Source organism: Trifolium pratense, linkage group LG6 (assembly GCF_020283565.1).
Source record: "Trifolium pratense cultivar HEN17-A07 linkage group LG6, ARS_RC_1.1, whole genome shotgun sequence".
In the NCBI taxonomy this organism is placed as follows: domain Eukaryota; kingdom Viridiplantae; phylum Streptophyta; class Magnoliopsida; order Fabales; family Fabaceae; genus Trifolium; species Trifolium pratense.
In genome coordinates this window covers 19,570,607-19,583,040 of record NC_060064.1, presented here as the reverse complement: position 1 = coordinate 19,583,040, position 12,434 = coordinate 19,570,607, and the positions used below count along the sequence as shown (strand labels likewise).

The following is a 12,434-nucleotide window of genomic DNA, read 5'->3' as shown; positions in this document are numbered from 1 at the left end:
ATGTTGTACTAAGTAACAACAACATTTGATTTTTGTCGTTTTCCTTTTGTCTCTGTTCTCTCTATTTTCAAATTCTCTCCACAACCAAACCAAACCAAAGGTTTCTTCTTTGTGTAGTACTAATGAACATGGAAGAAACTCAAGTGATGAAAACGACGACGTATCACTCTGAACCGGGTTCATCAAATAACAGTTACAGAACCGAGATTGACACTTCTGCTCCATTTGAATCGGTTAAAGAAGCTGTTAACCGGTTCGGTGGTGTTGGTTATTGGAAACCCTTTCTCAATGTTAATCATCTTTCATCTCTTACTTCTCATCATTCTATGGTAATTACTTTCTCGATTTTGTTTCCATGTACATTGTTTCTGTGATTAATTGTGATTTAATTTCTTGCATTTTATAGACCCATTTCAAACTATTTTGAGTAAACCACCAAATTAGTGCCAACTTTATAGGGAGTTGTCAAATAGGTCTCAACTTTATCAATATTTCAAAAATGTTCTTTATTCTGTCAAATTTTACTCATATTAGTCTTTGTTGGAGTATGTTAGGGATTAAATTGATAGGAAGGAGATAAATTTAAGGACAAAATTGATAATAGCTTGTTAAAATATAGATTTAATTGTCCCTAAGAGCATAGCCTAGGGACATTGCATGTAATATGCAGAATCAGTATTCAAACCCTAGTAAACCCACTTGTTCACTTTTTGTTTTTGGGTCAATAGCCTGGGGCTAGAATTTCACCTTTTAAAAGTGAATAAGTGGAAGTACCAGGGTTCGAACCCTGATCCTTGCATATTACATACAATGTCCCTGCCAATTGAGTTGTGCTCACGTCACCCCCACTTATTCACTTTAAAAGGTGAAATTCTAGTCACTAGGCTACTTGACCCGAAAAAAATATAAGGACTTAATTGATAGTAAGTGTTTCAATATAAGGTCCAACTTGACTGAGACTTTTTTTGTTTGTTGAAATATTCATAATAATCTCGACCTATTTGAGAGTGTTCTACAAAATTAGAGACTAATTTGATGGTTTACTGCTTGTTTCTCCATGTCTAGCTCATGCATTATGATATATAAATTTTGTTTATGTTCTTTTGAGTGTTAGGGTTCTTTGGATCTGATGAAATGCAATTAGGTCATAATTATATAGATATTATTTAATGGAGAATGTTAGAAAACATCGGAAGTAGATAAATAATATTTTCCTTATTTATATTTTGAATTTAGTTACTTGATAGAGCTACATTGTCTATGAAACCCAAATACTAGATACGATATACGTTAAGTTAACATAACTTTACAACCTAAATCATATAGAGTTGTCGTTTTCTTATCCGGATCAAAATTATATTATTTGCATTGTAAATATGTCACAAATGTATTTGTTTTTCCCAAAACAAATGACTCAATGTCAAAATGTATTCCAATTCTGCTCACAAAAAGCTTGAAGACAAGTTTTTGAGGTTCTATACCAAACTTATCAGTCAATATTTTTTTCGTCAAAGTTTTGGGGGATTCTTCTTTGATGTGTATATGAAAATATTGTATGCGTATCAGTATTGGATGTGGATACGAGTACGACATCAATACTTTATCAATTTTGACGTATTTAAGCCTCATAGTACATTCTTCTTATAGAGGATTCACATGAAGGAATAAAATTAGTCTATAATTTTCCATTACCGAGCTACATTGTCATTCTACACCCCCATATTCTGTGTGCGGGTCAACGTTTACGTAAATATTCTCATCGAACTATATAGTAAGTTCTCATCCTCTCTTTTGTTGGCAGCACCATGTAGAAGAGCTTGATAAAGAGAAACTGGAGGAGCAGGCAAGATTGCTCGAGAAAGAACTGATGCTGAAAGAAAGAGAAACTCTTGATGTGTTGAAAGAATTGGAAAAGACCAAAAGGCTTGTTGAACATTTGAAATCAAAGCTGCAAAAGGAAGAATCTGAAACAAATCTGAATTTTGGGATGAATGTGTGTGATCAAAGATCAATGGTAAATGAGAAAGAAATGAAGGAAAAACAATCGAGTCCGTCTGAGTTTCTTCAATCTGCGATGGAATCTTCTATACCTTCCCATGTATCTTCGCCAAACTTAATATTAATGGAATTGAAGCAGGCCAAGTTGAACCTTACCAAAACTACTCATGATATTGCCGATGTACGAGCTACTGTTGAATCTCTTAATAAGAAATTAGAGAATGAATGGATCTCACTTGAGAAAACCCGTGAAAGGTTAACTCAAAATTGTTCAAAAGTGTCTTCTCTTGAGGATGAGCTAAACAAAACCAGATTAAGACTGCAAGTTGTAAAAGTTGCTGCTTCTGGTGATCCTTCAGATGTTACAATAGTGCTCCATCGATTGAATTCGGAGGCCGAACATTTCAGAAAAATGAGAGAATCCGCAAAATCAGAAGTTTTGGAAACAATGTCTGAGATTGAGATGACAAAAGCTATGATAAAAACTGCAGAAATCAGGTTGGTTGCGGCAACGAAAATGAAGGAAGCTTCTAGAGCTGCAGAAGCTGCTACCCTTGCAGATATTAACGCGTTGTCTAACCATGATGGTTCACCAGGAGAATGTACGCAAAAATGCGAGGAAATTACTCTTTCGTTTGAAGAATATACTACTCTAATCCGTAAAGCTCAAGAAGCACAAGAACAATCAAAGAATAGAGTAGCAGAAGCTATGCTTGAAGTCGATGAAGCAAATTCATCGCAAATGGATATTTTAAAAAGGGTAGAGGAAGCAGCAGAAGAAGTTAAAACCCGCAAGAAGGTACTTGAAGAAGCTTTACAAAGGGTAGAAGATGCAGATAGAGGGAAGCTAGAAGTTGAAGAGGCTTTGAGGAAGTGGCGATCTGACGGTCACAAAAGGCGTTCTTTGACGAATAGCTGTATGAAGTTTAAAAACTCTGGTCCATCTGATCATAAGAGAGATCCTAGGTTACTTGATGTAAATGGATTGAATTTGGTAAACGATGAAGCCAAGCCTGTTTTAAAGTCAACTTTATCAATAGGACAAATACTGAGCCAAAAGCTGCTTATGCCGGAAGAGATTGAAGAGGAGATAGTTCAAGGTGAAAGAATCTTGATGAAACGGAGTGAGTCATTAGGCCAGATGCTTGGCAAAGACAATGATGGTCCGTTGTCTGATGAGCAAGTTGAGAAAGAAAATGGTCAGAAGCAGTCTTCTACTAAGAGAAAGAAATTTGGGTTTGCAAGATTCTCTCTTCTTTTGTCAAAACAGCATAAAAAAAAGAAGAACCCAACGCTGAATTTGAGTTGAATAGATAGATTGTTTGATCAATTTTATGTTCTATCCAGCATCTCCGATGAGTCCTTATCACATTCCTTAGGTAAGTCTTTTATTTAACTATAGCGGAACCAAAATGTGTCGCTCTTTAGTTTTAATGTTCTAAATATTGAATATAATTTATATGTTCAGTTATGTCATTCTCCGCATTTTGCAGTACATTTTTATGGTATTTAGGTTGTTGTCCCTGCTTGTATATTAACTAAGTAATTATGCTTGTGCAATTTCTTGATCTTATTTTAAGTAGCAGTAGTAGTAGTAGTAGTAGTGTTATAATGTTCATTTTCTTAATGTTTTTAAAATGTGGTTTGAAGAGCTTATTTACTATTGGTTCTTTTGCACAATGTGATTCTCATAATAACATTAAGTAAGTCATTGAAAAGGAAAGGAAATGAAAGGAGAAAAGTAATGGCTGTTCTAGTTTAGAAAACAGAGCTTCTATGTGGATTTTATATTCCTCAAATCTTATGACTTTGTTCGTAAGACCTAACTCAACTGATAATGTCGATATTGATAGGTTAACATCTTTATCCGGGTTCAAACCTGGAACCTCACAGTTGTGGGTGTGTGAACTTCAGGTGGTGTTTGTCACTTCATCTACAGAGAAAAAATAATCTCATGACTTTAAGATTTGATCCAAACTTTAAGAATGGATTCTTCATTAAAAAATTGAAGTTTCTTTGTTAGGTTTTATTATTGTATCACTATCAAATATGTGCAGGTTGTCCCAAGAGCAAGACCGGCAGTTAGACAAGGGCTTTTAGCTTCAAAAGGCCTAAAAAAAGGCTCTTCAAAGTTTTGAACTAACAAAGGTTCACCAATCTCATCTTTTGCGTCTTTCTCTTTTATAAATGTAGTATTCTATTATTTATTTTTCGATCATTTCTCTCCCGACCCCCCTCATTTCTTTTCTACCCCCTGAATTTCCGTTTTTGCCCTTGGGAGGTACTGTGGTTTATACGAACCGAAGGAATTTGACATGTTGATAAACTTCGGTAACCACTTACCGAAATCTGGAACATTTCGGTTCGCAGGTACCGAAACAATTATTTTGGTAAACTTCTGCCGAAAATGGCCTAATTCCAGCGACCCAATGAAATTTTCGATAACAACGTACCGAAATCTAGGACATTTCGGTTCGCAGGTACCGAACAAGCTGACGTTCGGTTTCTGTGTACTGAAAATGCTAATGTTCGGTTCGCAGTTACCGAAATGGTCTAATATTTGGCTTCGGTGAATATAAACTGAAGTTTTTTGGCAAAATTTTTTCAAACCGCAAGGGGCAAAATGAGATTTTTGGGGGTATAAAAGAAATGTGGGGGGTTGGGAGAGAAATGATCTTATTTTTCCTATTGAAAAATAGAGGTATCAAATCCTGGTTTAGCAGACACTTCGACCATGACACCTAGTACCAAAAATAAAATAAACAAATATGTGTATGCTGCTGCTATCTCATATTCTCATGTCATCAAGGTTTTTAATAAGGAAAATGGTTCATTAAACTTTGATAGACGGTAAAAAATAATTTTTTTCCAACTATTGCTGGTGTTCTGGACTAGGCTGAGACCCATGTTCGTCCGCCCTAGAAGCAGAAAAACCCAACAGACTCACTCCGAAAGGCCTCCACAATCAGAGCCAAAACGGCTAAATCCTTTCAAATTCATAACGCCTCCGTGAGCAATAAAAGCCGCCATAAATGTCCACAAATCCTAACTTTGATGGTGGTTAAGATATGCAATTCCTATCCTGAAAACCTTCACTTCACGTTCTTGTATTGTTGCGTTTGATCTTGATCCGTTAAAAAATAGAGGACTGGACATGACAACTTTTATTGTACCTTGTTTGATTTGAAATTGGTCATGAGACTGGACAAATTAGATAGCAAGGGACAAGACAAAAACAAGATTTTTTGTCGCTCAAACCACGAGACAACTTTTTGTCACGGTACAACTATAAAAAATACTGTCACGGTACAACTATAAAAAATACGAAAATACCCATTTTATTTTCGATTATAAAAATATTATCGTCCTATATCTCTTCGGTACAGTTTTATCCTGTCCTGTATTATCTTGTTTTGTACTGTTCTGTTCAGTTCTTGCTGTTTTACGAATCAAACGCGTGTTTGCAGATATCCTCACCATCTTCAATCTTGGTGGTACTTTACTCAATTTTTTTTTTGTCAATTAGCCTTGTGATTAAAATTTCACCTTAAAGAGAAATAGAGTGTCCGAGGTTCGATTACTTTTTTTTTTGTTCAAGAGTCTAGTGGTTAGAAATTTCACCCTTAAAATGGATAAGTGAGGTGCCCAAAATTCGAACTTCGACCCCTTTTATATAAAATGTGATATTCCTATCAACAGAGCTAAACTCACGACGAGGACGGTTCGGTTACTATTATTTTTTAATTGGACGGACTATATTATACAAATAAAAATAAAGAAATAAATTGGAAGGACTACTGGGAGACAATCAGTGTCCAAAGTCCACACTCCAAACAAGCTGGTGATCTACATTTTGTCTGAACGGACGAACGAAGTTTCTTCCTACCGTACAAACGGTACAATAATATCGCTGTGAAAAAAGAAAAAGTGCAACTCATTCAAATTTTACTATATTTTAGTGTTAGTTTTCTAAGAATATCATTCAATTAAATTCCATATAAATTAAATGAAAAAAAGTGGAGTAACATCTGCTAAAAAATAGTACACATTTAGAATTAGCGAAAATATATAAAAGAAGAAATTCTAGTAATGATGCTTGAGCAAATTTTTCTTTTTCCCGGTAGTGCTACATACAAAAAGAAACTTTTCCTCAAGTTAAACTTGTGATTATGAAAAATGTGCCTTCCTTAACCCCTTGACCCACCTTTTGGGTTGCTTAAAAGTTAAGACTAATGACTTGTTTCTTCACTTTCCTCTTTTAAATTTTCTCATATAGGTAGATGCTTTTCTCATATCAATATCTATGATAGATTCTTATTAAATCACATGGTCTTCATTCTAGTCATCAAAATTAGCATCCCTTAAATCAAGACATTGAGTTCGTAATGAATTGTTTCGAAAAACCCGAATTCAATTTCTGATAAGAATAATTTTTTGTTAGATTTTACTTGTTTTGCGATCGAACTCTGAATTTCATGAGCCCCTTCTCTTGATAACAAGAGTTAAAAACAAATATAGCCTCCCTCCTAGATTAAGACACACCGGCAAATAAAAATGAGACAAAAAAAAAGTGTTTGTGATCATAAATTTCACATGAATCATTTAGGAAAATTTAAATTTAAATTTTGGATGAAATAATTTTTGTTCGAACTTTGTTTATATTCTATTCAAACTCAAGATTATCATGACTTCTTTTTCTAAGGTTCTGTTTGGTAAGGTCAGATATTGAACTTATAACTTATATTTATAAGCTCATATGACTAAAAAAGATCTGTTTGATAAATGTTGTTCAAAAAAAACTTATAGTTTTTCAAACAACTATTTCAAGTAGCTTATGACTTATAGCTTATCATTTCTTCCAATTTTACCCCTATCATTTACTTGAAAAAAATTAAATATTAATTAAACATATCTTTTTTATAAGCCAGTTCAACCGTTAATTTTACCAAACACTACAAATTTAATCAGCTAGCTTATCATTTATCCACTATTTTTTACCGAACCGTGCTTAAGAATCGAATGGTTAACAAAAAAAAAAGAGTGAGACACACAATATCTTTGATGGTCCACCCAACACTGAATAATATCCCAATCTCCATGAAAATTGAAAAAAAAACATTGAATGTTAATTAAGTGAAGTTAAAGTACCAACCATTCTTTGTATCTCCAACCTACACGCCACTCTAAGTCCTATACAAAGGAAGGAATAACACTACCCTTTTCTCTTCCTTCACTTCCATTTCCTTCCTCATTCTTTTTAATCACAAAAAAAGGTAATCTTTTTCTTCTTCTTCTTGCCATGCAACTTTGAAATTGCTTAAGGTATGATTGTAGTATGAAAAACAAGAATTAAAAAATAGTCTTAATATCTCTAGTAGCTGCATTTCTATGATTATTTGTGATCTACCCTTGTTTATGGTTGAACTTGAACCTTTTATATTGTGATAAATTCATACTTTACTTTTCTTAGTTTCTCCTTTAAATTGTTACATTAGTATATAGATTAGACAGTGTTTTTCCACAGAAATATTGTACATATTTTTTTATAATTTTATAAATAAATAAAGAGTATTTGATTGATAATGTTGTTGTATCAAAGGGGCACGTCATAATTTTGAAATGGTATTTTTTTTTTCCAATTTTTTTTTGTTTGGAAAATCAGGCCTCTGTCTGAATATTTTTTTTAATAGCCCTGAATTTTTTATTAATGTCTATTTTTTTTAATGTTATAGGAACCATGGAAGGAAGAATTGGACTGTTGTTTGTTGTTGTATTAGGTGTTGCCTTGGCTTGTGATGCAAGAGGGCTGGCAAACCCTTATCAATATTGGAGCATTATCGCTGCGAACTCTGCCTCTTCTGGTAACATTGTTGATTTATATATCATTTTTTCTTTTCTTCTAATTATCCTACTTAGGCAGGAAGATATAATGGAGACATGTCTTGTACATTGAATTCTCAATCTCCCATTGTTTGGAAGTTTAAGTATTGTTAGATTAACCAATGAGAATAAGTCAGATAAGTAGATTTGTATGTCGTACCCACAACTAACTTTTAATCAACTTTTACTTCACATGCATATGACTTATTGACTTGGTCGCATTGGTTGTTGGGTAAATACCTTGAAATTATCAAGTGGCGGTGTAGAAAAAACCAAGTTTAAACCTTGGTCTCATAAGATTCCTATTATGGTTGGGTCTATGGAACATTCAGGTCCAACTTGAATCTATTATTGGTAGTCTTTCCCTGCATTTGCAAAAGGCGTATTTCATGACTCAGACCTATGACCTTCGAGTCACACGGAAGCTACTCCAACTATTGTGTCAAGACCCTTCCCAGACAATAATGAAGAAAATAATTAGGTGTAAATGTATAATTGCTTAATTTACCTATTAATAATATGTCTAAGAGTGATTTCATTGGTGTTTGTTAAAAAAATAACAGAGAAAACAAACATACGTTGAGTTTTCGGCACTACTAGTACTACTTGTTTTTTTTTCTTTTTTGCTGAACCAGCACTGGTTGAGTCAGCATCTCATTCGTGAGGATGAGTAATACTATAAGCTTCTATGTACGAGGAGCAACATCAATTGTTATTATTAGTGTTTCCAACCATATGACACACTTCCCGACCCTAGACATCATCCCCTTAAATTAAAGATCAGAGACAGTTTATGGTTTGTTGTTTAGAGTCATAAATATTTGACATTTTTTGTAGGATATATTAGAGTGGTATAATCTCTGATTTCATACACACGATGATATAGGAAATTCATCTGATAATTTTAACTGATCTACACCAATGAGAAAAACATGGAAGGTATATTGTGTCACATGAAGATTTAGATTATGCTCATGCTTTGGAAAAGAAGCAGATTGCTAAGTTTATTCAGAGATCTATTATGGCAAATGAAAATGTTTATGCATATTAAGACTTGTCGCATAAACTTTTTAAATGACATGACGTCCTTTAAATGAGTTGTTTAAAGTTAATTTGACGGAGTTTATTTGTACTTTTTTTATTCTCTTCGGTCTATAAAAAACAAGGAATAGTAGTAGAGACCAATTTTAGTAACAAAAAATATGCGGGGGACCATATTTAGGAGAAATTTTAGTAGGGACTAAAACATAAATGATAAGTATTTCGTAGGAACCAAAAACATATTTTAACCCTATAACCTATATAAGCACCCATTTTCGTCAAACACTTTTTTATTGAATTGCTTGGACAAATTTGTGCAGTCTCTTTTCATGCGGATGCTACACTTTGTGTGACATTTTTCTGATATTTTTCCTCTAAGATTGACTAATGAATTACAATTTTATCAATGGCCTTTTTACTATAGTTTTTTTGGTTGAAATTCTATACTATAGGTGAAGCATACATAACAAGTACTATATTCTTAACTTTAGGTGTGTTTTGGTAATTACCGTAATTAAGTACTCATCCATAACCGATTTCTGAGACCTTGTTATAACAAGTTGAAAACAACCTATTGACATAACACCAGATCATTGAAGCAAATGTGTATTTAATGACTGTCATGTGCAAATCTTTAATTTGTGCAAGAATTTTTCGTTGTTGTTAAATACAGTTTGATATGCAAATGTGGCATGAGTAAGTCGTTTTTTTTAACCTATCTTCATACTGCAGAATTAGGAAGAATACCAGATGTGTGTGCACTTTGCGAGGAATACACTTCCAAGGCACTTGATTATATAAATGAAAACAAGACTCAGAGTGAAGTCATTGATATTCTTCATAATACTTGTCACCAGTTTCACACTTTTGAGAAAAAGGTTGGTCACATTTTGAATCTTGTGTTTTGGTTTTGGCAGTATTTGTTATATAGCGGCACAATAGCGCTTTAGTGTAGCGGAATTTGAACAATCACAATTCTTCCGCGCTACACTATTTAGTGCACAGTTTTTGCATAGTGGAATTTGAAAAAACTACAATTTTCTGTGATCTGCGACAGACAACATTGTTCTTTAAAGTGTTCATATTTTAGGATTTTAAAGAGTGCATAAGTGAATCAATCACAACTTATTAGAACCTATATGAATTCATGTGTGTTTCTTCTCAATTTCACAGTGCATCAATTTGGTGGACTACTATTTGCCACTTTTCTTCTTAGAAATGACCTCGGTTAAGCCTGGAGATTTCTGCAATAAGGTTAACCTCTGCCAGAACATTGCTAATTTTTCCTTACAAGTTCAAGAAAATAGCTGCGAGTTTTGCAAAGATACTATTTCATCACTATTGGATAAGATACAAGATCCTGACACAGAGGTAAGTTATTTCATCTTTATGTAGAAAAGTCTATGATTTGTATCCAAATGAAAAAAATTTGATGGTAGTAACTGATATAACATATCAAAGTTGTTGGTTTTCAAGTGTGAGCGGTTAAGTCCCACATCACCTACAAATGGGTAAAATGTTGGATGTATAAGAGAGATGACCCATATACCTGTTGTCTTAAGGTTTTTGGTGGTGGAAATGTGGTGTTTCCCTCACTTGTGGTCCTTTAGTGTTGGCCCGTTGCTTCACCTGGCGCTCCCCCGACTTACCCAACCATTGGTATCTTAGCCCTGGTTTGGCTTGGTAGGGGAGTGAGAGTGAATCCTGGTATTGGATCAAGTATAAGAGGTGGTGTCAGAGCCCTAGTTTGGCTTGGTGGGGGAGCGAGAGTGGATCCTGGTGCTGGATCTTGTTGGATATATAAGAGACTGACCCATATACCTAATGCCTTAAAATTTTGGGTGGAAATGTGGTGTTCGTAAGATGTTTCCCCTCTCATGTGGTCCTGGAGCATTGACCCGTTGTTTCTCGCGACGCTCCCCCGAACTCCCGAACAAACATATATAAGCACAATGTTTTGGTCGGTATGAACATATGTATCAAGTGGAAAAAGGAAAAATATTGATACATGGATTTTGGCCATCTTTGTTTAGACCCTTCCACTATCTTAATCCTACTTCTAATTCTAACCCTGCTTGATTGAAATTATATTTTGTAGTATAAAATGCTAACCTTTTGTTTTCAAATGTCAGTTGGAGATAATTGAGACACTACTTAAGGTGTGCAATTCAGTGGACAAGTTTGCGAGCAAGGTAAGAAAAATCTAAAAACATTCCTCATTTTTCCCGATAATTTTATGCTAATTGCACCTCCAAGAGAAACAAACTCTGCTGCTGTTTTTCATCTACTGATTTAGTTTTTGTGGAAAATGTTTGCAGTGCAAGAGGATTGTTCTAGAGTACGGTCCCTTAGTTTTTGAAAATGCAGAGAAATTCTTGGAGAAGAACGATATATGCACTGCATTGCATGCTTGCAAGGAATCAACAGTACTTAGCAAATCCTTTCTTTCTGGCCTCTTAAGTATTTTTTATGGAAACAATGTTTTTATCAGAATAGTGCATTTCCTGAAGATTGCTCTATTTTGAGAGAAAGAGAGAGTAATTATAATTTGACACATTACTAATGTAAAGTATTGGCAGTGGCACATCATATAAAATGTTAGTTCCTAAGAAGAAGTGCTTGTGAGATAATATACCTTGTGTAATACATCATTAAAGTTAACCTAAGTTAAAATTTTCAATGATTTTATCTATATGGTGCTTATGCTGTATAATATCTTCTCTCATTAATGATCAATGTTGATGTTTGTTATTTTTGACAGCATGCTATCTTCTCTCATGAAAGCATGCTATTTTAAAAACATTTAACCAAGCCATTTAGCTCAAGTGGTTAATGAATTCCCCCTCTGATGAATCGTTTAGGACAAAATGAGTTTGATTTCTTGTGGGAACAATTATTAGTCTGACTTTATTTACTTTGCAGCCGAACTCTAGATTACTGAAACCCTTCCCTAGGAACTAATGGTGTGTTTGGTTTGAGAGAAGGAAAGGAGGGAAGAGAGAAAAACACGGAAACCACGTTAGTCCAAGTCCATTCATTAGTTTCCGTGTTTTTCTCTCTTCCCTCAAAGTTTCCGTGTTTTTCTCTCTTCCCTCAAACCAAACACACCATAAAGGATTAATACCAAAAAAATAAATAATTTTCTCTTTATTTTCTCAGTCTTTTGTAAGTATTTTGTAATTCCAATGCTTTACTCATGTTGTGTCCTGCAGTTTGTTTAATTCATGTGATGTTCTGTAATTCTTTTTGTCATCATAAGTTTAAAGAAGTAAATTCTTCTAAAAAGTTATTCAAACCAAATTACTGTTGCACCAATAGCCAATAACTAGTTTTTTTTGAAAAAAATTATGAGAATGTGGGAAAATGTTCTGAATTTTAAGTGAAAAGGTAAATCAAAATTGCTCATTGAAATCTATCTTGCATATTCACACTAAGTTTCTGAAAATGTCAAATCAGTCACTAATTCAGTTGTTAACATAAATGACTAATGGTTTACGTTGACATGTAGCCACTAA

At 34.0% G+C, this 12,434-nt stretch overlaps 2 protein-coding genes across 4 annotated transcripts; both read left to right on the top strand.

Annotated features, from left to right (window-relative positions):
• Positions 1 to 3,652, top strand: LOC123889933 (WEB family protein At2g38370-like). The gene is made up of 2 exons (XM_045939455.1): positions 1 to 329; positions 1,802 to 3,652. The coding sequence occupies exons 1-2, from the start codon at positions 123 to 125 to the stop codon at positions 3,305 to 3,307; spliced, it is 1,713 nt and encodes a 570-aa protein (XP_045795411.1). The 5' UTR covers positions 1 to 122; the 3' UTR covers positions 3,308 to 3,652.
• Positions 3,653 to 7,129: 3,477 nt separating this feature from the next.
• Positions 7,130 to 11,670, top strand: LOC123889690 (prosaposin-like). Of its 3 annotated transcripts, none has more exons than XM_045939140.1 (6): positions 7,130 to 7,271; positions 7,731 to 7,859; positions 9,652 to 9,797; positions 10,093 to 10,290; positions 11,052 to 11,111; positions 11,238 to 11,670. In XM_045939140.1, the coding sequence occupies exons 2-6, from the start codon at positions 7,736 to 7,738 to the stop codon at positions 11,442 to 11,444; spliced, it is 735 nt and encodes a 244-aa protein (XP_045795096.1). In that variant the 5' UTR covers positions 7,130 to 7,271; positions 7,731 to 7,735; the 3' UTR covers positions 11,445 to 11,670. The 3 variants fall into 3 exon arrangements, with proteins under 3 accessions (XP_045795096.1, XP_045795095.1, XP_045795097.1); XM_045939139.1 differs by having other exon boundaries at positions 7,163 to 7,270; positions 7,727 to 7,859; XM_045939141.1 differs by having other exon boundaries at positions 7,170 to 7,320.
• The last annotated feature ends 764 nt before the right edge of the window (positions 11,671 to 12,434 follow it).